A 27,716-nucleotide genomic window follows, 5' to 3' on the forward strand; every position below is an offset into this window, starting at 1 on the left:
GTATGTGTTTATATACACGGTACATGTTTTTTTGTGTATATATACAGTGTTTTCTTCATTCAGTACATCTTATTTTTTTGTAATATAGTTCAGATTTTTTTTTCAAACCTATTTATTTACTTATTGTTAAATGTTCAGTATCCATTTTAAAAACTTTTGCTTCATAATCAGTTATCGGATAGTGTAGTCCATTCTGCTTATCTTTATAGGTAAAATTCATTCAGTCAGACTCTACAAAATACACTGCAAATAAATAAATAAGTAAACAAATAAAACTACATAAAAGATTAAGTTAGAAAAATGCTAAATAAAGCATTTCATTTGTCTGAGACTTCTGGACCCCCTCTAAACGATTCAGACATCAATAATAAACAAATTTACTGCAACATGTTTACTTATTCCTGCATATGAAATAAAAGTCAAAACTGCATGACTATCAGTTTGAAATTTCCTTTCCCCAAGAACTCATGGCCACAGTCATGGCACACTGGTGAATAGCAGGAGAAAGCACGAGAGAGTGTACGAGAAAGAGTGAGAGAGTGCCAGAAAGAGAGAGCAAAAGGGAAGCAGAGAGGGGGGAAAAAGCTTTCAGTGCAAGTAGTTCCAGCTCAGAAAGGAGGAGCCTAAAACCCGGGCTGGACTGACTGGCTGAAACGCGGCACACCCCCTTCATAACAGCACTGCTGTCTCTCCACAGACACCTTAACTGTTTCCTCACCTTGTGCTTATGCCTAGGTAGTTCAGTTTTTGACTTACTGAAGCAAAGCTTCCAGCATTAAAAACAGTCTCTGAGGAGTTTGAGAGGGGAACAGAAGCCCACAAAATGCTCAACAAATCCACAACAATTCCTTACTTTCACGGTACAACAGTCAACACCCTGGTAAACACACAAGAAGTGATGTCAGCAACAGGCTCAAATCAAACTAACTCACAAGTAGGCCCACATATAAAAAAATCTTGTATTTTAGTTAAACATTAAACATTTTTAAAACTATAGAATTCCCTACAATTTCTACACAATTAAGTGCAGAAAAAAACCCTAAGTTAACAAGGTAAGGTAATCAGTGACATCCAACTAAGTTAATAAACTATGAGTAAACAATTAAGTTACTGTAACAATTAAGTATGCACTTATTGTTATTAAAGTTACAAAAGTCATTCAGTCAAAAGTAGCAAGTGATTTTCTTTGCCTTTTACTGTTTGATTTACATTAAGGGAACAGGTAGCAACATGCACAGATTCACTATATTGACACACATCCGATTTTCCCAAAAGTTTGCATTCCCTTGAAATGTAACCAGCTTTTACAAATACATTCACAAAGACATGTAAATACACAAGCATTGTGTATTTAATCAGTTAAGCGCAATAAGCCGCCAAAAAGAACTAAATTCAGTACTTAGATGATGTGTGACCAGCAGCTTTATGAGTGCATGTTTTAGGCATGTGTGCACAGAAACTTTCAGACAGCATGTGCATATGGAATAGGCCGTTATCACACTTCCGTGTTCGAAAAGCAGAAGTTTCAAATAGTAGCGTAAAAACACTTTCGCTGCAGCCTTTATCAATGGCTGTGTCCATAGCACAAGACAGTTGTGATTTATGTAAAATTCAGCACAGAAACGTCTTCTAAAAACACCAAACTCCGTTTACAATAATTAATTGAATATTGTAAAACCAAGGAAGATGGCTTTATGACATTCCAACGTAAATTTCGTAACTTAAAGGGCAGCGCAAACCATACTGTATGTGTATACGCAACATTTCAGAGTCTGACCATATTATTCCATTATAAAACTGCAAGAAAACAATACAAACAGCATTTCACATTAAAGAGCATGTCAATTAGCCAAAGCTTAAAATATTAATTATGACTAAAGTCTGTTTTGAATGATTAAATTAAATTGTGGGAAACGTATATTCAACAAATGCTTACACCTTTCATGCACTTACTTTATGATGCAATCTTCAATAATCATATCAAATTAAAGTTCAAATAAACCATCATACCATAGACGATTATTCCAAAACAATACTGATCATCATAAATGAGTCATATCCTCTGTGATTGAGTGCGTTTATTGAATACCATTATACTTTATATGAAAACGGGAGGTAGATCATAATAGTTATACTGCAAGAATAAACAAAATAATTTAAAAAATAAACGTAAATCACTTCAACAATTCCTCTGAGAGTAATTTGAGCAGCACAGCAATTCATTTAATTTCAAAAGCACCAGCGCTGACAATCACGTCAATCAAAATAAGTTACACATTAAAATGAAGGATGACATACATAGTAGGGTGTCAGTAAAAAATAAACAGTTTTGCATATTGCTGTTTATTGTAAAGTCCAGCTAAATTAGTTTAATTTTCCTCGCCAAACTGGTGTCTGTTCATTAACAATAATACAGGGCGGAAATTTGTTTATGCTTTACGCTACTAATTGTAGCCGTATGTGACGACACGCAGAATGTGACAAAGGTCTAATGATCCTTCGCAAACAGCTTGACTGACAGGAGATCTCACCAATCATAACGCTGAATCTGCCATTCTGTCCGACAAACAAATAAGACAGGATAGTAGATTAACTTTGGTTAACTTAAACTTGAAAACTGTTGTGCGTTTACGTCTTTCTGCGGTTGAAATAAAATATGGTCTGATGTTCATGGATGTTTTTTCGTGCTTTAAGTAAAGAAGAAAAGACTGGTTTACCTGTCGATTGATCTAATAAGGCAACACAATGATCTGTCACAACACATTAAAGAGCCACAAAACTGTATTTATTGTTTGAATTTCTTTAAAAATGACAACAACATAAAGCTGAGACCTTGTTTCATACCAGAAATAACCTGCTCTGTCTTGTCTGTCGGCATGTTGTCAGTTTCCTTTTTGCTCCACAATGTATTTTTCACTGCGGGAGAACATGATGTGTAGTGTGAGAGTGGCACTGTTTGTCGGACACAGCAACCGTAAACTAAGGAGGGCAGGTTTTTGCGAAGGGTCAGTTGAAGAACTCTTCTTTGTATCTGATGCATACCAAACATGTCAAATAAAAACTTCAGCACAACAGTACGCTGATAACTCACAGATATCAGCTTATTAAAATAACCAGGTTCCCCTGTTTACATGCACATCATTAACCTGACAACACAAGTAAGCTGCATTTACATGACTTTATTAATAAATCAGGTTATTTCCCTTCAGTGACGTCAAAATATAATCATTTGCGTATCCGGCTCAGAGCATTCCATATGTTTGTCAGTTCTGATGGTAAAGCTTGCAACAAGTCATGAAAGAGTTTGCTTTTGTAATATATTTCCTTCTTTCTTTATGCAAAGTGTTTGCTCTGTCTAGATGCACTTAAATCTGCACTAACAATGTGTTCCTGTCATGTATCACACATGCGCACTTTAAGTCGACAGTATTGCGTTTACATGTTGCGTGAAATCGGGGTAAAAGGCAAAAAAAAACAAAAAAAAACAACTACCTGCGTCGAACGGTTTATGCTTACACCGTTTATGACCTTACTCCGATAAAAGAAAACGGGTTACCACGTTTACATGACCACGTGCATTTTCGGCTTAAGCATAACTGGCTTAAGAATGTGCATGTAAACATACTCAGTGAGATGGTCAGTGAACAGAGTGTGGAAAGTCAGACAAGCCTAGTGGTAACTAGAGATGTCACAATACTCAAGATAATATCGAACAGTTCGATACGACATCCACGGTTCAATGCACGCTTGTGAATTGCGTCTTTTGGTTTTGCATTTAAATAATTTCCTTGTTTTATTTCTCTTAAAAATTTGCTGTGTGCGTGTGTCTGTAATTTCACTTGCTGAGATGAGGAAACGCCTCCCCATTTATATTTGAAAAAGAAACACTTGCAGAGCATCTTCCCTTCTAATGAAATGCAATAATAAGCCTTTCTAAACTTGTTGTCCAACAAAAGAGAACATTATAACTTAGTTTTACTTCACAGCATCAGTCGAGTGTTTGAAATAACTTCCTTTTTTGATCAGATGTGGATGAGCCAGAATGAGGCAGATAATATATTCTATACTGTATGTCGAATAGCAGTGGCTTACAAATATACTTAATCACGGTGATGGCTTGAAGAACACAGATTACCATATATTATTGCAAACGAGTGTTTATTGTCCTTACATTTTTCATTCAAAATGTTAAACGATATATCTTGTTTTTATTCAGTTACAGCAATAGCGATGCCTTTATCCATATTAGAGATTATTATCTAATATCTCTCATATTATCTCTATTACCATATTGTTATCTCATGGACGCATATGTGGATTTTCTGCACGAGGGCGCCCTCTGGCGTCCAGTATGAATGAAACCCATCCTATTTTGCATAAAAATCGGAAAAATAATACCTCTCTCAAAATAAATATGAAGTAGACATATAATAATCTACGTTATTTCCAGTGTACATAGGTTTACAGGAGCATTTAGTTGTCAATTAGTTTTTAAAAAAAAAAAAAAAAACAAAACACTGATGTGGGAAGCTATTGAAACCGAACACTGTGGCTAAAAACCGAGGTACGTATTGAACCGTGGAATAACTGCATTGTTGCATCCCTAGTGGTAACCCAATAATTCAGAGACTGATTTTTACAATCAAGCATTAAAGATGTCCAAATGCAATAGTTTATCTCAACTATACATATCTAGCTCTGTGTTTACTTTTCAGGAATTAACCTACAAATTACATAAATTGTTGTTGTAATTGTAGTTCACCCAAAAATGCAAAGTCTGTCATTATTTATTTACCTTCAAATCATTCCTTGCATATTAACTTGAGAAATGTCTTTTGGTCCATACAATGGAAGTAAATGGAAACCAAAGCTGTTTAGTTACCAAAATTCTTCAGCTTTCTTTGTGATCTGCAAAATAAAGTTATTTTGGTTTTGGAATGACATAAGATAGAGTAAATTATGAAAGAACTTCTGAATATTTTTAAGACACAGTATTTCAAAACAAACTGCACACATCACCTTTATACATACCCATTTGTCTAAGAGGGAAAGTGTTTTGGGGAAATGTACAAAAGCAGTCATAATTTGGAAACCAGTGTTCTTGCTATACTGCAGAAAACAGACACTTCCCCTTTAAACAAAAGGTTTTCTTTTCAGACAGTTCAGACAACTACACAATCACTTTAAAACTGAGATCTCAACTGAATGTGTTTGTGCATTGAGAAACAACATTCATGGTGTGAACATGGCGTGTAGGTCCACAGAGGGCTGTACCTGCAGTATCAGGTACCTCACTAATCTGCCCTATATCTGCACTGTTTATTTGACAGCCAACACTTGATCTCATAGTGGAGGCCCCGTATTCCCATCACAGGCTTGATACACACCAAACGCCCTACTCTTAAAAAAATGAAAGGTTTATGTATTTAAGTGTATTCTAAACTCATGGTATAATTAGTGAAACATAATAAACACAGAATTTTGTGAATCTGTACTTCGTGAGTGGCTATTTAAAAAAAAGTGAAAGTCGCAACGTATTGTCAAGTATGGTGACCCATACTCAAAATTGGTGCTCTGCATTTAACCCATCACAAGTGCACACACACAGCAGTGAGAAGTGAACAAACACACACACTGTGAACACACACCTGGAGCAGTGGGCAGCCAGTCATAGTATTGAAGGTGGAAAGAGGCCACACCTTCAATTCCTGCCGGTGTGGGAATCAAACTTTGGGTTACAAGCCAGACTCTCTAACCATTAGGCCACAACTGCCCCCTTTGAATCACTTGATTCAAGACTGAATCACTTTGATGATAGCCATCTCCATGGAGTCAGCATGACCATGTACTGTACTCTATAGAACTCTATAGAAAGCACTCAACAAAGCAAATCAAATGTTTTTAAATCCAATTTAAATATAAATAAATAAACTCTTCCCATCTGTTTCTCCCACAGAGCTATTCTTTCAGAAGACTAGGGCTCATATGGACCACTTTTATAACGTGGAGCTTTTGTGTCCTTTTTGGTAGCTTGAAAGACTGTCCCTATTCAATGTAACTGCATGGAAAACGGCCTTCAAATTTTCTTCTTTTGTGCTGCCTAGAAGCAAGCAAGTCAGATTTTTTTGGAGCGACATTTGCAGCAATGATTTTTTTTGGGTGAACTACTGAGTTATTTTAAAAAAGGGGGAAGTAAAGTGGAAGAGTAGCTGTGCAGAACCTCAAAAGAGGACGAGGGCATCCATAAACTGATGATGCACCACATCAGCCGTATCAAGTAGATGGCTTGGCTGACTATAATGAAAGCGATCTAGTTTTGTTGAGTCACGCCACTCACATTTGGTGTAGACACAGTGTCATTCGAAATACAGCCAGTCTGAAAATTTCCCTTTCGTACGCCCCATGCTGTATGAGAGCAGATTTATTTTGCAGCCAAAATCAACTTGGCAAAAAGAAAATGTCGTCCTTCTAGAGCACCATCTCCTTGTGTGCCTCACAGAGCTCTTCCACACTAATGCACATCGACACACTTGAAAGCCTCTTCCAGGTGCAGCAGAATACTTCACCAGAATACAGCCCTCTCAACACACACACACATTGGTAGGGTGGCACGATTAATCAAAATAAAACCAAAATCACAATATAGCTTAGTATGATAATCAAATTGCAAAGTCTACAAGTTCACAGTGATGCTCACCATTGTGTTTTTACATGCAAGCAGCTTACGAATCGCCAGTGTTTGCAGCATCTCAGAATGATAGGCTCTGTTTGCAATAAATGTAAAGATGGAGCTTGTGTGGAGTAGCATTTGCTCTGAGTTTGGGTCACTTATAACATGCATTTTTGAACAAAACACATGGCAACCATCTTCTCATACTTGTATAAAGAGCTCTCTGCAGTTCAACGGTTTAAATTTCGAAAATTAAGAAATTAATAATGTACAAGTAAAATACTGTAATTTTCCAAAGTAATGTTTAAAAAAAAAAAAAAAAAAAAAAAAACATTAATGTGTAATGTAAATTTACTTATTATTATTATTTTTATTACTGTCAGTGATGGGAATAATGACGTTTTAAATAAATGGCGTTACTAACGCATTATTTTAATGTAATGACAAATCAAACGAATAATTGTTTCCCATGTTACAACAGCATTACCGTAACTGACAATAAAATTTGGCGTTACTATAATTTATTATAATATTAATATAATTTTTATTTCCAGTTCATCTGAATGGATGCGCAGCGTACTGGTGTTTGATGAACCAAAAACTCTAGTGTGAAGGCACACGATTAGCCGGCGCTTTGTCTCACACACACGCAAAGAAAGATACAGAGAGAAAAAGAGTCTTATATACAGTACCATGCAGAATTGATACACTACATGTAGGGCTGTGTAAATAAACGGATGCGATTATCATGCGCATCTCGTCAGTAATGCCGGTTCCGTGATTCTGTCGTAAATTTCCAAACATGCAGTCAGATGGAGCGGCACCAACTACACAGAGCCGTAGTTCACATATAGATATTGCGTAGCTTGTCAGTGAACTACGGCTCTTTGTAGTATATGCAGTTTCATCTGACAGCAGGTGATAGAGATTTACGACTAATCACGGAACCAGCATTGCTGACAAAATGTGCATAATAATTGCATCTGATTATTTGCACAGCCCTAGCTACACGTCAACGATATTCTTTGCTGTATTTTTCTGTCAAAGTAACGGAGTTCCTTTGGAATTCTTCTGCTTTAAAGAACTGCCAGTTTCTCAAGTAGTGGGCGGAACTTATGCGCAAACGGCAATCTCATTGGTTGGCACTCACCTATTATCATCCCTATTTTGATTTCAGCAAATCAGTTCGAGCGAACACAGACAACGTGATTAATATTCATGAACCCAGCAGCTCATTAATCCTTAGTGCGTTTTATATTGTTATTAGTGGTAGAATTCATAATAGTTTTGTTTTCTTTGAAGTATTATTTTTATTTTTTTAGTTTAGTTTCCCCTTTTTTTGTAGAAAAACTAAATTACAAACAATATCTTAAGCACCACAACCAGTCAATAGGTTCAGTCAATACGACAAATATGCATTTATACATGGTTATTCTAATTACTAAATTTTAAAGCTAAATTATCATAATGTCATATTATAATGCTTGGATAACTGATGCTAAGTGTACACTGCCCTCCAAAAGTTTGGAAACACCCCTGGCAAAGTGTGGTTTTGGACGATATCAGCATAAATCCTTATTATTTTTCGGTGCAAATACATTAAAGTAGCTTGACATTATCATTGAAGACCAGCAATAATAATTTTCATTTTGATTACATAATAATGGCACTATATACATGTCAAAGTCAGATATGCCCCTTTGCCAGCTGTGATGCCTGGTTACTGGTTTAAACTTGGCCCAGGTTTTTAAAAGATTTTTGGGTCAGCACACCTTAATAGCTTCAACAATTGATTGCCAATTACGTTTAGAATACAATGAATTTAGGCCCAGATTATGCAGTGCTGTAATAGCTGCTAATGGTGGATATTGTGGCGAATCGAAAATGTAAGTTTTCTCTATGTATAAACTGTTTATGTAATAAAATATGTTTTCGTAGTTTGTGTTGTCCCTTATCAGTGCAAAATTATCACAAATTAAAAAGGATTCATGCCAATAATGTCCAAACCCCCACTTTTCTAGGGCGTTTAAATTTAAATTTCATTCATTTAACATATTTACTATTGGGGGTATCCAAGTTATTTGATATATTTGAACTTTTTTTAAAAAAAAGTAACACAATAGTTACTTTCCATTGTAATTAGTTACTTTTATAATGATGTAACTCAGTTACTAACACAGTTACCATTTGTAAGAAGTAACTTGTAACTATAACAACACTGATTGCAACCAAACACAGACCTAGATTTTTTAATTACATTTCAAATCACAAATAAAATAAAATAAAATAAAATAATATAAAAATAAACACAAAAACTAAATTTGTACCCTAAATCATGCAGCTTTGAATACTGGGTTGACAAAACATACTCCTTGAGCCTTAATGTACATCTAACCCCAATTACATAATTAAACCAAAAAGTTTCTTAATAGAAACTGATTAAATAACTCACTGTGCTTAATGATTAGTTAAAATGGGCATAGGGGAGTTCAGGAGATAAGCTGGAAAACTGGCTAATACTTTAATACTGACAAATGGGGGGGGGGGGATTGCAGGGGGGCAAGAAAGATAATCAGGTCATCATAATCACATGACAGTATTAACTAGCCTCATAAATCACCATAAATATCACGATCGTTCCTGGAGTTAAGCCTTATTGACTCAATCTGATTTCTGGGCAAATGATAACCTTCAGTTCTGCCAATCAGTGGCATATCACGAAGTACTAAATAACACATGACTCATAAACCTGAAATTGTCCACACACAAGTGTCAGTGGTTTCATTCTTCAAGCCCTTCAACATAATCAAATGCTCAGTAATTTTTCAAATTTATCCTCCTTTAAACAACACCAAGTAAAATGCAAAGCAGAGACGAGGTCAGCTCTCAAGGTGTGTCATCATATGCAAACACTGTCACAAGTGAACAGGAGATGCGCTTACTTTCTTTTGGACTTGGTGGTGACAGAGGAAGCATCCTTGCGTGGCCGGCCCCGTGGGCGTTTATCTGAGGGGGCCGGGCTCCCTGAGGGCGTGGCCCCAGCACTGCTCAGGGGAGGAGATGGTCCTTGCTCAGAGGGCTCCAGACTCTTATCCTCTGATGACATTCTACACAAAGACACAAACATATTCATACATTGCATGTGTTAGTATGACACTGGTCTGATAAAAAAAAACACCTACAACCAATTTAAAAGCTTTGCACAAAACTAAAATCTTTCCACTTTTGTCATGACAATAAATACATTAAAAAAATTAAGTAAATATGATTGATAAAGCACAGTTTAAACTCAGCAAACTAAAGGAATAATATCATTATTGCTTAACCAGACATTCGTCCTCAAAAAAGGCCCAATACATAGACGATTTAGACATTTCATGTTTAAAGTAACAAACATTTTTATAAATAATTTAAGTAATAATTCTCTAACAACAATACAAGCTTCAAATTACAGGCTTCTGTTGTAGATGCATTACATTAAACATTTTTTCATGGTTTTCAAATTGAGGATCAAGCTGACATACATACAAAAATCAAGCATCGGCGTAGCAAAATGAAGTTTTAGTAGAGTTTTAAACATGAGAATGAACAAACAGCATTCTGAGTAATAAGTCGCACTGAGCTACCACATCAAGTAAAACAGACAGGCCCAACATTATAAAGGTAAACATAACACTCCTCTATTTTATTCCATTTTATCTACAGAATTTATTAAATTCCACCAGCAAAACAGACAAACAGAACTGGGGCTTAGGGCTGTCACTAATTATTTATTATTTTAGTAATCGTGTAATCGGTCGATTATTCTGACAATTAATCGAGCAATTGGATAATTATAATGTGTATTTCTGTGGTTATTAAAATAGACAGAAATGAGCAATAGCCTTTAAAATGACTCGAAATACATATTTAATAGCAAAAATATTTCATTCAAATAAAGTATCAAAAAGCAAGTAGTCATGTGGTTTTACTGAACAAAACTGTTAAAAATACATAATGTATTATAAACTGAACTAACGTACATTACGCATTATAACAAATGTATGCAGAGGGTGCCAAAGTCCTAACAATTGTTTTTACACTTTACTACAAAGTCTAATCCTTGTTTAATATTGACTAAACAACATTTAATTCAAATGTCCACTTAATCGTTAATACATGGCTATTTCTTTACAATACAAATTCTACAGCCACTGTAATTTATTAAATATGAGGACATCAAAATGTGAAAACTCAGGGTGAGGGTTTGAGCTTTTATTTTAAAATCACAATGAACAGTTAGCGTATTGAAATACATACTGATGTTTTCTCGTTTGATTGCGTAGGTTTATAAATGATTTACCTTTCAAAACTGATGAAATGGCACACACTGCATTTCCAGATGAACGTTATAATAACTTACATTATAACTTATATAATAATATAATAATAATAACACTGCAACATTTATAATAACAGCAGGTCCATGTAGGACAAAGAAATGTTTAACAATTTACTACATTTTAAATAACGACAATATTAATCATATTTATTTTTATCTTGAAAGTGAAAGTGCCATGCCATGTTGTGTTTGTGAATTCACAATAGCATTATTCTCTGTTAGGATTTTTATGGGTTTAATACATCATGCAGCCTTGGAAAACTGTCTAAAAAGCTGTTTCATAGATTCTCGTCCGTGAAATGTGGCACTTCCTGTATTTTGCCGGTTACTCGACACAGGGAAAATGCAATCTGGGAATTTTTTAAAATCAAGTACTCAAACTGAATGGAAGAATCGTGACAGCCTTATAGGGATTCTTGCAAATAAGCAAATATAGCTGCTCAATGACCGTTAGCTGTCATTAACATTCAATGGACATGTAAATTAAGCCAAGAACCTGTATCACAGGTACAGTACCCTAACCCAATGTATAGACAATGATGTAACTCAGCTATGTCCAAAGTCTATAACTTGTGATGAAAATCCAAAAAATAATTGACAATAAAAAGCCATTACTAATTTATATTGCGCACTTTGTGCAGAGGGCATTCAAAAAACAAATAAACAAACAACAAAAAAACATGTACAGTGAAATGTACAGTGTCTAATTCATGATTTTTATATATATATATATATAAAATCAGTTCAATTGATTGGAAAAGCAGAGGTGTGAATCATGCTGCAATCAATCAGTAGGAAACATTATGTATAATCCAGCAACTTTAGTTAACATCAAATTAACTGATTATTTTCTTTATTTAAAGATTTTTGACTCTGCACATCAAATGAATAGCACATTAATACAGCACGTCTCATTAGCCACATTTACATGCACCCAAATAATCTAAATAGCACCTCAATCGATCCACATTAAAATTCTAATGGAACTGAAATCAACTGAAACAGAAACAGAGATGATAAACAGAAAAAAATAAGCATGTAAACATTTGAATCCAACTATTTTCTCAATCAGTGCCATGATGGGTGTTTACTTGTATTTTACAAACATACCTATGTTTATTTTTCATCTTATGAACTGATCAGTTAGAGACTGCATAGTTACTAAATATTAGCTAAAAAGCTTTTTTGACAAATATGACACCTTCTAATTTTAGATATGTCATCAGGGCAAAAATCCCAATTATGCTCATGGGTGCTCTGGTTGTATTATCACTGTGTCTTTCTCTTGTTCTGTTACACACATGCTAAAGTATTGTTCTGAACACACATACAGCACGTCAACAAATATGTGATTTAGACTGTAAAGAGTAAGGTTCATATAAACAGAGTCTGAAATCAGATTGGATTAATTCCAAAAATGTCCACATAAATATGCCTACTGTTACTCATCAACAGCAAAACAACTAAACTCTGCTTGAGAAGGGTGTAATTTATGTACCACAACAGCATCACTAAAATTGCTACAATAATGACTGTTTTCAAACAACTTATGTCCAATTGGTTGTCTCAAAAAGCTAAAATCAACCACTGGTTGAGTCAATGTTGCCATGTTAGGCTGGTCAGAAAGCCCAGTATTGTTGTATTAGTCCATGTTACATCATGCCACAATGTTATAGCAGGATGGATACATCTATTCCAGGATAAATGTTACAGCAGGATTTCTACCGGCTGAAAAATTTCAACCACTGCATGTTGTATCCCACCCAACCCTGCGCCTTATTGCAGCATTCTCTCCAGCACTGAGAGGTAATTTTGAGGAGAGCAGTGCTGTTGACTCATAGCTGATGATCGTGAGCACAGCTGTGTGTGGATGAACACTGGGGAGAGATGCTACTCAGTGTGACGGCACTGCTCTCCATGGAGCACTGCTCAAATTAATTTAGAGATTTTATTCAGCACAGTCATGCTGAGGACAGAGGAGGAAAATGAGGGAGGAAAACCCCCGCGCCCAGCAGAGAGGCCTGCACCGCTCCTTACTTGAATGCTGGTTTCACTGTTGGCGTCACAGGGCCCCTTCTCTACCTGACCGCAACCAGACATCAAACCCACTCACTGCAATGAAGGAAACGGAAGTCATTCAACGGTTTATATATGTCAGCATTTGAAAGATAATCGCAGGGCTGCACAATTGATTAAATTTATAAAGGATAAAAGACATGGCTTTGTGGGATATATTTAAATATATAGTCTGCATGAGATACACTGTTCTGTCTCAATTCTACTAAACAGAGGGGTTCGATTTAAATCTGCTGTGCAAAGCACTCCAGCATCCTTTTATTTTAATATTACGAACATTTCTAACCACTTTATAACTAGTTGTTTTACAAATCTAACACTACACCAGTCACAGAAAAGACACTAAAACTAAACAGGTATTTATTCCGTTTTTTTAAAGAGTTTAAACAGGAAAAGAAAAAAGCATTTCTAAATAATATATAAACTAATATGATCAATCAAGACGAATTCAGTATTGTATTACAATAAACTTCTACTTAACTGGGTTCCCAATAAGTGTGAGTGAAAATTGGGCTGAGACCCTACTACAACTAAAGTGAATCAAAAATCAACAAACAAATAAGTAAAAAATTACACTAAAATATAGTGCTAAAATACAGTGTTCATTACTAAAAATGTGTTAAATTGATATATATATATATATATATATATATATATATATATATATATATATATATATATATATATATATATACACACACACATATATACACACATATATATATATATATAAACACATATATATATATATATATATATATACATACATATATATATATATATATATATATATATATATATATACATATATACATATATACACACATATATATATATATATATATATATATATATATATATATATATATATGTGTTTATATATATATATATATATATATATATATATATATATATATATATATATATACTGGTTTCAGTAAAATTTGAGTTAAAAGCATCACTACCTTAATTATGAGCAATATCAGTTTTAACACTTGCTTTACAAAGCAGCAAATATTTTTGGTATCAGCACAGCAAAATTATTAAGTATGTGATAAAAATGCATACAGGGTTGTTTATGCTCCGTTCCCCCTCTCTCATGATCACTTGGGAATCTGAGAGGCTCCGGTCAGGCACAGGACTCTTCTCACTGTGGCTGTTCAGTGAACTCCAGCCAATCAGATGAGAGATGCCTCGCTATGATTCAGTTCGCCTTGCGCTCTTATCTGAGCCAGTATTGGCTTGGCTGTAGAAAAACAAGACTAGGCAAGCGACATCAATTCTGCAGCGAGTGACTTCAGTATTCTGCAGGCTTAGAGGAAACAGTGCTGTTAATCTACACAAGAAAGACCCAATGACAACAACAAACACTTCAAGTCTTTCTGAAGGGGGCCTTTCAGGAGGCCTAGACTGCCTCCTCACTGACATATAGTAAATGGAGTAACCTCTACAGCAAATACTTGCTGTAGGGCTGCATTTAACGCTTATTTTGATAATCGACTTATTTATCAGTTAGACATCAGCGACATTTAAATGCTGCCACTTCACCCTGAAGATATTTGTTGCTTTTGTTTGGTTCCTTTTCATCAAATGCTGATTCAGCTGTTTACTCTGGCTCTATGTTGTGTCTGTAGTATATTATTAGTTTTTCCCATGATGTTTGGTCTGCTTGTTTTGTTTATATGTACTTTCACGTTTACGATTAATGAAGTGCCTTCAGCACTGACCGAACTTTGCAATATGTCAAGTAAACATTTTTATTACCGTATTGTTCTGAATACAAGAATATAGATTGTTTAATCTACTAACTATACGCACATCATAAACCTGCCTTTTTAGGCAAGTATGTCATGTCAAAAATGTTTTAATATGACTGAATTTGTATTTAACGTAATCACAGTTTAATAAAAAAGACAAATATTGTAACTTACTAATTTTAACACTCTCATTTCCACAGTTTTTCAAACAGCGAATAAATTGTATACCTATTGTTGCGGGTGTATTATTAAAAAAGTAAAAGTCTAGACCCTGAATATTATATTATGACCCTGAAGTCTAGACCTGAAAATTATATTTGGAACAATACGGTAGTAATTGCATGACATGGCTAGTCATGTGATGTCAACATGGTGGTGTCCATAAAGGAGCGAACCACCCCAAGTAGAATACAATAGCTTTTCTAGAAGACAGATACGTCTAGACTCAAATCTCATGTGAGATCATAATTTTACTTATATTCCTCCAAATTGTTACTTCTTAAAATTGTTACTTCACTATTGGAACACCCTCACACCCCATCCAGCTCCTAACAGTGTTATAAGCCAAAGTTGGCATAAATTCACTTACACTGGAAGAATAATCATTGGAAACAAAGTATGACATGCTGAAATGTTGATTTAAAAGCAGCTTACCAAAAATACATGGCAGTTGCTAATTGCCAGCTAACTGAGGAGCAAAAGTAAAGATGCTATATGAGTAGCAAACTTTGCTAGTCCAAAGTGCTATCCAGTGATGAAGAACATTCCTTAGAAAGAAGCTCCATTCTAGAATCAAAAAGTTGCTTCCGTCTTATGTCATGCTCAAATGTTCACTGACTGGTTAAAATTTAAAATCTTCAGGACCAACTTTTTTTTTTTTAAAAAAAAAAAAACAGACTTGCTGTAGCCCACCAGATATACACTTTTTCCAAACAAGCAAGCATAAAATAAAAATTAAATAAATAAACCCTTTTAATAGCACAGAGAGAGAGAGAGAGAGAGAGAGAGAGAGATACCTTATATGGATTCAATTAAATTCACAGATTTCCAAAATCTATTTTTTTTATGTTTAATTAAGTGATGAACAAAACAAAAACCAGCTGCGGGGGTAGTGAAGCACCTATACAATTTAAAGAGTGCACACAAACGCAGAAGAAGAGAATCAGAAAGCAATGGATGAAATAAATAAAAAAACAAATAAATAAATGAGAATGAGAGTATTGCAAAATGCAGTCTTTGTAAAGTAAAGGTGAAGTGTGTTGGGACCACTACAGCAAACTAGAATCAAATGTATTAATTAGGTTTGCCACATCATACAGTAATAGGCCTGCTGGTTAGAGCTGGGCGGAATATCGAGTTAAAAATATCCAAGTATTTTTATAAAAACACAGAATGAGGCAATAACGTTTAATGCAGCTTGCCCCATCAGATGCTCTGAGATTGACTGATTGATTGGTTCTGCAAATCGGTACAGATAGCTGATTCCTAGAACAATCAGTTATCTGCAAAAAAAAAAAAAAAACATGCCAATAGTAGAAATGAAATGGTATGAATTTCATATTACGATTACACTGAGTGACCAAACTGATCAAAGTTATCAGCAAGGTATTGTTAAAATGTGCTGGAAATGCTGAATGTGCTGAAAAGAATGTGCTGGAAAAAAAAAAAAAAAAAAAAAAAAAAAAAAAAAAAAAAAAGCCCAGCACTATACACGACCAATATTGTTTTTATGACAGCCGATGCCGAAATCTTGAAAAGCAGGATGGCCGATGACCGATATAAAGCCGATATAATTTTATTTATTTTAATTCACATTTAAGAAATTTGAAATCATTTGAAAATGGATTAAAAAACAAATGTGCAAAAAAAAAAAAAAAACATTGCACACACATATATACACTTATACTTGATACCTATGCTTATACTTTAGATGACGGAGTATTTTTTAACAAATAAATAAATATTTAATAAAAATATAATTAAAAAGGAAGTAAACACTGTAACTAGCAGAGCACTCAGTATTCTGAGAATTTTGTGTGCATTGAGAGCCAAGGTAACCGCAGCACAGTTTGAAATAATGAGTTTAAAATTTGTTGATCAGGTGTCTCCAGTGAAGCTGAACAGTCCTATTGTACGCATTTAATTCGCACAGACCGATATATACAACTGCACACTTCACAAGATCTCACAACTTGATTTGAAATTAAATGTTCATTTGTCATGCAAAGATTTATATAATTTATAAATTATATAAATGCATCTTTGCTAAATGCTGACGGCAGTTGAGAAAGTAATACAATGTTTGCCTTTCCATTACTAATAATATAAAAGCAATCGTTATGATACTTTTCAAGTAATAATACATGGAAAAATTAATCATATCTTGGTATTTTTGGCGATATGTTATATATCTTGGTATTTTCTACAGTTTTCTATTTAGATGAAAAATATCTTTATTTATTTAAAAAAAAAAATGCCCAATGTTGTCCAATGAAACAATGTTTAACAAAGGCTATGAAAAAAAAATTGGCTACTGCTGTCACAAAAAAACAAGTACATGGGTAATTTTGAATAACAGTGGACCACTGTAAGGTGATAAATCAAATATAGGCCAAAATTACTATGCTCAGTTAAATGAATGTGTGTGACTTTTACTAGTTACCATTTATTGAGAGCTCTTGTTTTTATTTATTTTTATTTAGCGATTTTAACTTGTGCTTTAAAAAACAGTTTGTCTTGTTTTTAGATTGTAATTTTTTATACAATTTCTATACAGTATTTAACATTAATTACCTATACTCTGGCGGTCGACCATTGTATAATCTGTCCCGCCAGTTTTATAAAATGTTTTTACACTTCTCATAATAACATTACATGTCTTTGACGTGTCTTGCGTCTTGCTTTGGCAAAGCATCTGCCAAACGAACTAAAATCAAAAGCGCGATATGGCTTAGTGCCCTTATCAAATCTCAAAAGGCTGCAATTTAATTAAGTACGCACTGCATACTTTGCTCAGGCAATCAGTTCATGACCAACCAAACTGAATCATTTTATAATTCCCTACATTTTACCACAGTTTCAAACATTTGCAGAACAGGGTCTGTCCTGTCCAATAATAATTGTTGAAATTTTAAATATAGGACCCTTTAAAATACTAGACTAAATGTGACTATCAAATAAAACACACATCTCTTTCCATTTGTTCTCATTTGTTACATACCCATGGGATACATGTCCAAATTGTAAATGCAAAATTCGTGTTTATTACGTGGATTATGCAACGCAATAAAGATAACACAAGTGCAAACACCAGGGATGAAGTTGCTAAATATAGCATGTACACAAAAGAGAACCAGAAAGCCAGCATCTAGCCTGCCAGCTTATGCCAACAGTTTATCATTAGCAACTTAACAGCTTTAGACTTTGGGAGTACAGTGAAGTACCAAAACGTCTACATGGCTGAATTTTTAAGAACATGGTCAGGTTATCACGTGTGCACCAACATGAAGCAAAAAGCTGCCATCTGTAGTGCACTAGGCCAAAAGCTCATATCGACCACCAGTGTTGAAGCCACACAATTTCTACTTACAATAAAACTGTGGAGGCAATTTGAATATAGTCTAATTATTCTGTAATAGCTCTTCATTACTTCACCTATCAACAGTACAATGTACAACTTTTAACAGTTTTGGGAATTGTGACTTTAAAAATAGCTTACACACCATCGGCACAATATACTTCAAATGTTTCCTCTCATTAAAACAGTCATGATTAGATACTACACATACTCTCTCTCCACTTTGTCAGTAACTAATCAAAGATCTCTGTCAACTACATCACGCTCGATCAATGTGATCAATATGCAAACAGACATTAAAACAATGCTTACTGCTGGAAAGGAGTAATAAGAGTGACAAACGGTTGTAAAGAGCACAAAAAGGTCAATTTTCTTGGCAAAAGTACTGGACCCAGTGAGGGGGGAATGGTGTTTGCTTAGTTTGATCTGAACCTTAAAAATTAAACTTCAGCACTTGAGCAACAGACAACGATACCACAAATAGTGTGGCTTGTTTAGGAGAAGTGGATTACCTTTCTAAGTTATCAGACCTACAAAAACCTTAGCATCCGTGTAAAATTAAACTCAACGTGAAGTGGACAGTAACATCATCATAAATACAAATAAAAACATCCCATAGACAATGAAATTGAATCAAACAAGGTGAAGCTCACATCACATTAAATGACACTTTTTTCCTCACACATCCAATCATGAAAAGACCAAGTTATACAACAAGGGGTAATCCTGCTTCTAAAGGACCATTGTCCTTCAGAGTTTAGCTCCAACCCCAATAAAACACACCTGATCCAGGTCTTCAGGATACTAGAAACTTCCAGACAAGTGTGCTGTGGCAGGATGGAGCTAATGTGCCTTTCAAGTTGAGTAAGAAATTGAACTTATGCCAAAAGTTTATCATTAGCAACTTACCAGCTTTAGACTTTGGGATTAAGATGAAGTACCAAAAGTTCTATGTGGCTGAATTTTTATGAACATGTGCAGGTTCTTGCATGTGCACCAACATGTACAGCCCTGCACGGGCCTCAAATATAGACCTAGCTGCCCCTGGCCCGAGATGCTCAGGCCCTAGATTTATCAGCTTATCAGAATTCTCTGTCCGAGTCCAACCCGAACAAGTCTTTTTTCCCCTTCTCCCCAATACTTTCAGCTATTAAAACAGTTAGCTTTGTATGTGATTATATTTTGCTTTGTTTTTTTATTAAGTTAATTTAGAAAAGCGGTTTGAGGCATTTTTTTGTTCGTTAAACATAAGTTTTTGTTTTTTAAAGTAACAGACCAATAGTCTGTTTGATAAATTTTTCCTTCTCAAATCCTCACGTCTTGCCTAAAATAAAATCAAGATATAAAACAGTTCAAGTTTAAAACAATGTTAGTTTAAACGTTAAACCTAGATAAATGTGCGCTATTAGGAGCATATCCAATTGTTTGTGTGCAGTGGAAGCTAAAGCTGCTTTGAAGGACACAGAGACGCCAGAGCAGTCATTTGCATTTTTTCAGTGGAGACAATTTAAAAAATTCCATCATTTTTGCTCAAAAAGGTAAGAGTAATACATCATTCGGAACTGTAAAGGGTCTACTTTTATTTGTGTGCACCTTAATATATCAACAAAATGTTGCAAACCGTGCTTTTATAAAAGAAAACAAACACAAGGCACTTTCTGACGTCTTCAGAAAAATGAACCAAAACTCAGGGAATACATACCTCACAGACATGACAAATATATCTATAGAAAGTTTTAATTATTACGTAATGAAACAAAACAAATCGAAAACAAAAACTTATTTATAAAGTAATCTGTAAAGATGCATTTCACCCTAAAAGCGCATCCAAAGAGGAGACGGCAAGTCAGGATCGGCAACTTCATCCTTGAATAAATAATTTAAAAAAATTTCCTTACTTCCCCCAACCTCCCAACACATTCTTGGTAATAAATTTTGCCGATGCTTTGTGGCAAGCTTTAGCCTATTGTGTGCGCTAGCGTAGACACTAAACACCTTCAGAGCCGGTCTCGAATGTGAAAGCGAAAGTGAAGTCTTGTGTTGTTTCCACCAGTGTGGAAATTTTCAAATTTTCAAAATCATCATAATTGGTAGATGTCTAAAATAGAAAAATAAAAGCCTAAAACAGTCCCGAAGCCTGGCCCACATCTGAACTATGATGTGAAAATTGGCCCTAGGGGCGTAAAAAAGTCGGGGCTCGTCGGGCTCGGGCTGAAATGCAGGGCTCTACCAACATGAAACAAAACCTGCCCTTTGTAGAAGTCGGATTGAGCACCCCTGCCCTAAAAAAAATACATTTCTGACAGATAGCAAACTGATCACTAAAACTAAGTCAAGTGGTGTAGGATTGTACAAGGCACAACTCAACTAAGTGTAAATACATTTAGTTGTTTAGGTTGCATATGTAATCATTACTCTTCCTAAATGGAATTACATCATTAAAACAAGATTAGGAGCCTTGTAGGGATGTCACGATGTGCAACATAATATTGAACCGATCAGTACGACTTCTAAGGTTCAATACGCGCTTGTGAATTATGGTTTTTCTGTTTTGCATTTAAATAACTTCCTTGTTTTATTTCCCTCCGAATTGCTGTGTGCGTGCCCGCGATTTCACGTGCTAAAAACGCTTCCCCGCTTATATTTAAAAAAGCAACACACGCAGAGCATCTTCTAACCTAATGCGTTATATCTTGTTTTTATTTAGTTATAGCAATAGCAATGCCTTTATCCATATTAGAGAAGCTGGAACAGAACGTCAGCAGTGATACTTCTTTGACGCATATATTTTCTGCACGAAGGCGCCCTCTGGTGTCCAGTATGAATGAAATGCATTCTATTTTGTGAAAAAAAAAAAAAAAATAAAAAAAAAAAAAATAAATAAATAAATAAATAAATAATACCTCTCTCAAAAGAAAAAATAAGCAGACATATACTGCTTTTTCCAGTGTACAGAGGTTCAAGGGAGTATTTTGTTAATTTGTTGCAAAAAAAAAAAAACAAGTGGCAAGATATCAGAACCGAACCGAAATCCGGTGGGAGTCAGAATTTGGAATTGTTTAGAACCATTACTGCTTTCACAACTGATTCCCACAAAGACCAGTCAATTTTTGCCACTTCAAAATAAATTGGAATCATAAATATGTTGTTCATTTGACAACATGTAATTTAATGTACATTCAATGTGACTACATGTACTTCAATTCAATGACAACATGCAAATCAATGCCATTTCACAATAAATAAATAAATCCACATAGCCACAGTACAACTTAAAGTTATTGGCACTTTAGAGTGATAAAGAAACATGCATTAATGACAAAATAAAGAGTTGGACATGCATGATGTTAAAAGGCACAACAAGCTGTGTTAAGAGAACTCAATGTGTCAACTCGACTTGTGTTGACTGACATCCAGGCAAAGCGCACACACAGAAAGCGGTCTCTCTCAGACAGCATTGTTGCAAATTTGGTTTAATTTAGCTTCTAACTGCTCCATCGTATTTGTCTTATTGTTTGTAAGTTTCTTATTTGTTTAAAAAAAATAAATAAATCTCATATCATGAAATAAGATTTTGGTCATATCACCCACCTCTATGCAGCACACAGCAGTGACTATCAGAAATTAAAGTTTGCACTCAGTAAAGTGAAGCACTTTTGGATCTTTATTAAGTGATTTAGTGTCAACTAGAAATCACATCAGTGTTTCATTTTAGGAGCTAAAGAACTTTTATCTGGAGCCCTAGTCAAGAAATTTTTAGATTTTTTTTTAAATCTAGATAGAAAAAGTTTCCTTCTTACAATATGGCTCGCAAGTTATTAGGATTTGATGGTAAATGTTACAAGTTTGATTTTGGCATGCTTTGATGGGTAAGTAAGCTTCAAATCATATGAGTTATTTGGCATTGTGTGTTTAATGCCCAGGGGAACTAAAAAAACTTCGTCATACTATTATCATCACTACATTTTAATAAAGTATAGGTAAATGGTGTCCTACACCATCAAGCACCAAAAGGACATTGAAAGTGGTCCATACAAGTATAAATAAAAGTGTGAATGGGTAAATGAAAACAAAATGTTTTTTAGGTGTTGAGTTATTTCTTTAAAAAAAATATCAAGTTAAGCTCAAATGACAGCATTTGTGGTTCATGCATAATGTTGATTACCACAAACATTCATTTTGGCTTTTCTCTCATTTTCTTTCAAATGAAGCAAAAACTGAGGTTACAGTAAGGCAGTTACAATGGAGGTAAATAAGGTCCAAAGGCAGAAAAGAGAAGCTTAAAAATTAATAAAAGCATCTAAATAAACTTCTTTCATATCACTCAAACACAACTTCAGCTGTAAATGTGTTTAAAATATGTTTCACCGTGTTGCAGGGTTTACGCTGTTGCGTTGTCATGTCAAAAAGGCTGAACAATTCAATACAATGTCACACAGAAAAGCTAATAAGTGATCTTTCTACACTTAAATCATTTTAACATGAACGTTGTTTGAAACTTTTGGCTATATTATTGAAACAGCGAGTAGTTTAAAGTTGACTAATTGGCCCCACTGACGTCCATAGGTGCCTCACTATAACTCTTTTTTTTTTTTTTTTCTTATGTATGCATGTATTTATTTATGTTACTTTTTTTAATTGATTGGTTTATTAAAAAAAGGAGAGACACATCCGAATAATGTTTTGTGGTAATAAACATTGTTAATTGAGCTTAGCTTATACTGAGTCTGGAAAAAATCCTTTTCAGGTTTTCTCCTTCTTTGATAGGGCCTACGGTGTTGTGTCAATTTTTCAAATGATTAGACACACACTGGAGCCACTTGCGACTCTGTCATATATTTTCTGGAAAATGTTCCATGATTACAGTGTTAATGATATAACCATCTGTTTCAGTCCATAAATTGGATCTATGAACTAGACAGTTGCAGGGTGACAAGAGGAGGACACGACAAGACTATCACACGCACGTATGTTAATCACAATCAGATTATGGACTTTGTCATATCAGAATTTACGGAGGACTGTGGCAGAGAGCATTGGGTACAAATTCCTACCAAGAAAATGAAAACCCCCATTGTGTCAAAAAAAACGTATTCATCAATATTTAAAATACTTGAAAAAGTGTGGAACACCATTCTTCTTTTTTTGCTGTTGAAAAAAGTCTCTTATACTCACTGCATTCAAATGATACTGCAGTAAAACATTAATATTGTGAAATATTATTACAACCTAAAATAACTTTTCTATTTTAATATACAAGTTCAAATGTAATTTATTCCTGTAATGCAAAGCTGAAAATTTTAGCAGCTAATACTCCAGTCTTCAATGTCACATGATCCTTCAGAAATCATTCTAATTTCTGGTTTGGTGTTTAAGAAACACGGTTTATTATTACCATCAATGCTGATTTTTTTTTTTTTTTTTTTTTTTTTGGAAACAGTGATACACTACCATTCAAAAGTTTGGGACAAGTAACCTTTTTTTAAAAAAGAAATTAATACTTTTATTTAGCAAGGAAAAGCAAAAGTGTTTATAAAAAGTAATTTCAAATAAATGCTGTTCTTTTGAATTTTCTATTCATCAAAGAAACCTGAAAAATTTATTATGATTTCACCATTGATAATAAGAACTATTATTAATAACTGAGTACCAATAATAATTGAGCACCAAATTAGCATATTAAAATGATTTCTGAAAGATCATGTGACACTAACAACTGGAATAATGACTGCTGAAAATTCAGCTTTGACATCACAGGAATAAATGACATTTTAAAATATTTAAATACAAAGCACTTGTTTTAAACTGAAATAATATTTCATAAATAATAATAATAATAATTATTTATTATTATTATTATTATTATAGAAAATGTCTTCTGAAGACATTTACATTTTTTTGCAATTATTTCAAACTTTTGACCGTATTGCATATTAAACAATATATTATATATTGTAACAGTAGTGTATACAACAAGCAAGCAACATTAAAGCCTTTATATTTAAAATAATACATTAACTATACTAAAGATAAAAAAAAAAAAAATAGTTCGATTACACAACGAAAATCCGTAAGAAACACTGACAGCATTCTTGCCATGGCAAACATGGCTCTAGTGAATTCAGACTTCATTCCAGGTAACACTGGTAGATTACAGTAAACTGAGCATGCTAGGGCAAGTCAATCCTTCACCAGATACTAGTTTCGGTAACTTCTCACCAAGACAAATGTGACGAAATAGCAACTTGAAACTCCACAGCACAGGCCCAAGTGAGGGACTGGACATTAAGCAGCCCAAACCAGAGGGCTTCTGGTGTCAATGATCACTGAATGCATGTAACACCAGACAACAACCAGGTACCGCAGAACTTGTTATGAAAACAACATCATGATAACTACATTGGCTGCAAGTGTAACTGCAGAAAATGTGATGGTCGTTCTCCGTCCTGTGACTCTAAATTCAAACAAGCAATAACTTCAAGCACAAAAAACTTGGTAGGTTATTTACAACCTTTGCTTTCCAGACCATTTTCCCAAGCAGTGTTTGAACGTAAGCACATTCAATAAGGTCAAGCTGCTTCACTGTGGTGGATTGTGAAGAATAGGTCAGATCTGAACTCTTCTGGAGAGGCTACCATTGATGCAACTGAATTCAACCAATTCTCATGTGTCTCATTAAACCACTTAAAGTGAAAATTGGTCTCCTACTATTATGAGAATTGTTCAGCAGAGCTGCAGAAGCAGCGGAAAGGCCATCTTCAAAATGGAAATAGCTTTCTAAATACTGTGGACTAAATACTGCCTCCTATTATTGTTATTATTATTTTGTACTATTTATCTCAATACTCAATATACAAATGGGGTCCAGTTATCACATTGTATTTATTTTATTATTATTTTTTTATTTGATTTAAATGCGTGTACTAGTTAGTCTGGTCAAATATTAAGTAAAGAAAATATTACATAATCACACTGGAAATGCAAGATGCATTCTGTCATACAGATTTGCACACATTTGTGCTACGCCAAAATGTGCTGCATACAACAATGTAGCCATTTTCATACAGAAAATACAAATACTGTGCACAGTAAACAGTACACCATTCCAAATATACCTTAAAGTGTCTTTGAGTGGATGACAAATAGGCTACAACCTTATTTACAATGCACAGAAATACAATACACGAATTGTATAAATGTATAAATAAAAGTGTATGCTTAAAATGAAGTAACTGGCAACGTAATTTCATTAAGTTTTTAACATTTAACTCATAATGTAATAATCTTGTAGTTTATTACATTAGACAAAACTTTTTCATGGAAAAAAAAAAATACCAAAAACATTCCATACAGTGTCTCAATGAATATGAGCTCATAAAAACGATGTACAACAATTATTCGTGACACGGAAAGAGAACGAGGAATAGTAGTTATAGACGCCGTATAACACGTCACACTGCTGTCAATGCTTGACATGTCATGTCAACTAACCCTTACAAGCTGGAAAAGCATATCTATAGTACTGCGTATTAACTTGATTAAAACTCCCACAACTTAGGAAGTTATAAACTCCAGTTATACAATCAACATATGAAAGCAGCAGGTTAGCCGTGGGGACAAAGTCTGGGTTGAGGGAAACTAGTTAGTTTAGTAGCTCGAGTAAGATGGCTGGACCCATGTGAAAACAAAACAACTTTCTGCCACCAAACGTCGGTGTGACGTTTACTAAACAACGTCGGGCCACACTTACTGTTCTGGACTGAATCAAACGGCATACAAACTTATTTTATAACCCGGATAAATATTTTTTTTCTCGTTACTTCCTCGTTGTCCTTTAAAGTCCCAACCGAAATACAATACTTTCGTTTATTCTGACGGTTAGGGAGTTACCTGTCATTAGTTAAATACCTCGATCAAATTAGAGACGTACAGCCGCGGAATGATATATGCGCGCTCTCAGACTTTATAACAATCTGTCATTAGAATGTTTCAATGTTACTCTTCACACTCACACAGGCTGCAACTATCGCCACTTTCCGATGAAAACCAAAACAACACTTGCGTTTCACTTCAAACATCAAAATATCGCACCTTTCATCAAAACATAAACTACAAACACCAACATATAAACAAATGAATACGGCGGAAAGCGTGTGGAATGATGAAGAGTAGCTAATGCTTACGGAATTGATGCAATTCTCTTTTTTCCTTTCCAGCTTCCAGCCAACTTAATTCAGAATGTAATCCAAGAAGAAACTTTTCCCAAAGCTCTCATGTGGATTAGCCGTTTGGTACGATATTTCAGGTCGAAACATTCCTCATTTGGGTGAAAGAAGCATAGTTTTCCTCGATTATATGAATTTTAAAGTTGTAGCGTTTACTCCATCATGGTGGCCATGTTTAAGAGAGACCGAAACACTGCCTGTCACAGAACGGACAAATAGACCCACTTTGACGTTTAAGACAGTGTTACCGTTTTAAATTGCGCGCAACTCGTACAGAACATCTATAAACCCAATATATGACGTGCGATGTGCTAAAGATAGAGGTTATTTAGGTTTAAAACTGCATGGAGGTATTTTTAAAAAGTATCACTGACCCTGCGGAGCGATACATAGGGACATACTCAAGGTAAAAAGTCTTCTCAGTCGTCAGCGGTGGATGGTAAAACGCGGAAGTAGAGTCTGGAAATTGAGCTGGATTGAGTCCATGTCGCCTATCGACATACAAAGACAGTGTTACTTAACTCAGACTCTTTCATCATCTTTCAGCAAATATTTTTACACTACATTTCTTAAATGTCCGAGACTTTAGTATTTTACAACACCATAGCAAATTCTATTAGCATATCAGTAGGCTACATAATTATTATTTTTTTTTTTAACAAAAAAGCTTCAAAGTAAACTTTTTACTTTCTCTTTGTTAATAGTCTGCATATAGGATACATTCACACGTGTAACGTTACCAGTTTTTTTCTTTTTTTTCCTTTTTTTTTTTTTTGTAAATTTCCATATCACCCCCACCATTATTACAGTGTATGTATATATACTATTCTGATACATAAAGTCAATGAAAGGATAAAACGACAATGAAGAAGAGGTCACCCTAAAATATAGTGAGAGACAAAATGTTTACATGATTTTTGATGATGTAAACAAACCAGTAATTATCACAAGCTTATATATATATATATAAGCTTGTGATAATTACTGTACTCATGCTTTATGTATAATTAAGGAATATTCCTACCAGGAA

At 34.4% G+C, this 27,716-nt stretch overlaps 1 protein-coding gene across 8 annotated transcripts in view; it reads right to left on the reverse strand.

Moving 5' to 3' along the window:
- Window positions 1-26,999, reverse strand: part of kmt2ca (lysine (K)-specific methyltransferase 2Ca) — a 145,111-nt gene extending 118,112 nt beyond the window's left edge. For 6 of the 8 annotated variants that reach the window (XM_051098100.1, XM_051098103.1, XM_051098099.1 and 3 more), the window contains exons 1-2: window positions 26,645-26,998; window positions 9,613-9,777 (exon numbers count right to left, since the gene is read on the reverse strand). In XM_051098100.1, coding sequence (XP_050954057.1) covers window positions 9,613-9,776 — 164 coding nt within the window. In that variant the 5' untranslated portion in view covers window position 9,777; window positions 26,645-26,998. Of the gene's footprint in view, window positions 1-9,612; window positions 9,778-26,644 lie in introns of all 8 variants that reach the window. The other 2 variants (XR_007825635.1, XM_051098097.1) reach the window with 1 other exon arrangement.
- Between the last annotated feature and the right edge of the window lie 717 nt (window positions 27,000-27,716).

The sequence above is a fragment of the Labeo rohita genome, chromosome 24 (genome assembly GCF_022985175.1).
Source record: "Labeo rohita strain BAU-BD-2019 chromosome 24, IGBB_LRoh.1.0, whole genome shotgun sequence".
NCBI classification, from domain to species: domain Eukaryota; kingdom Metazoa; phylum Chordata; class Actinopteri; order Cypriniformes; family Cyprinidae; genus Labeo; species Labeo rohita.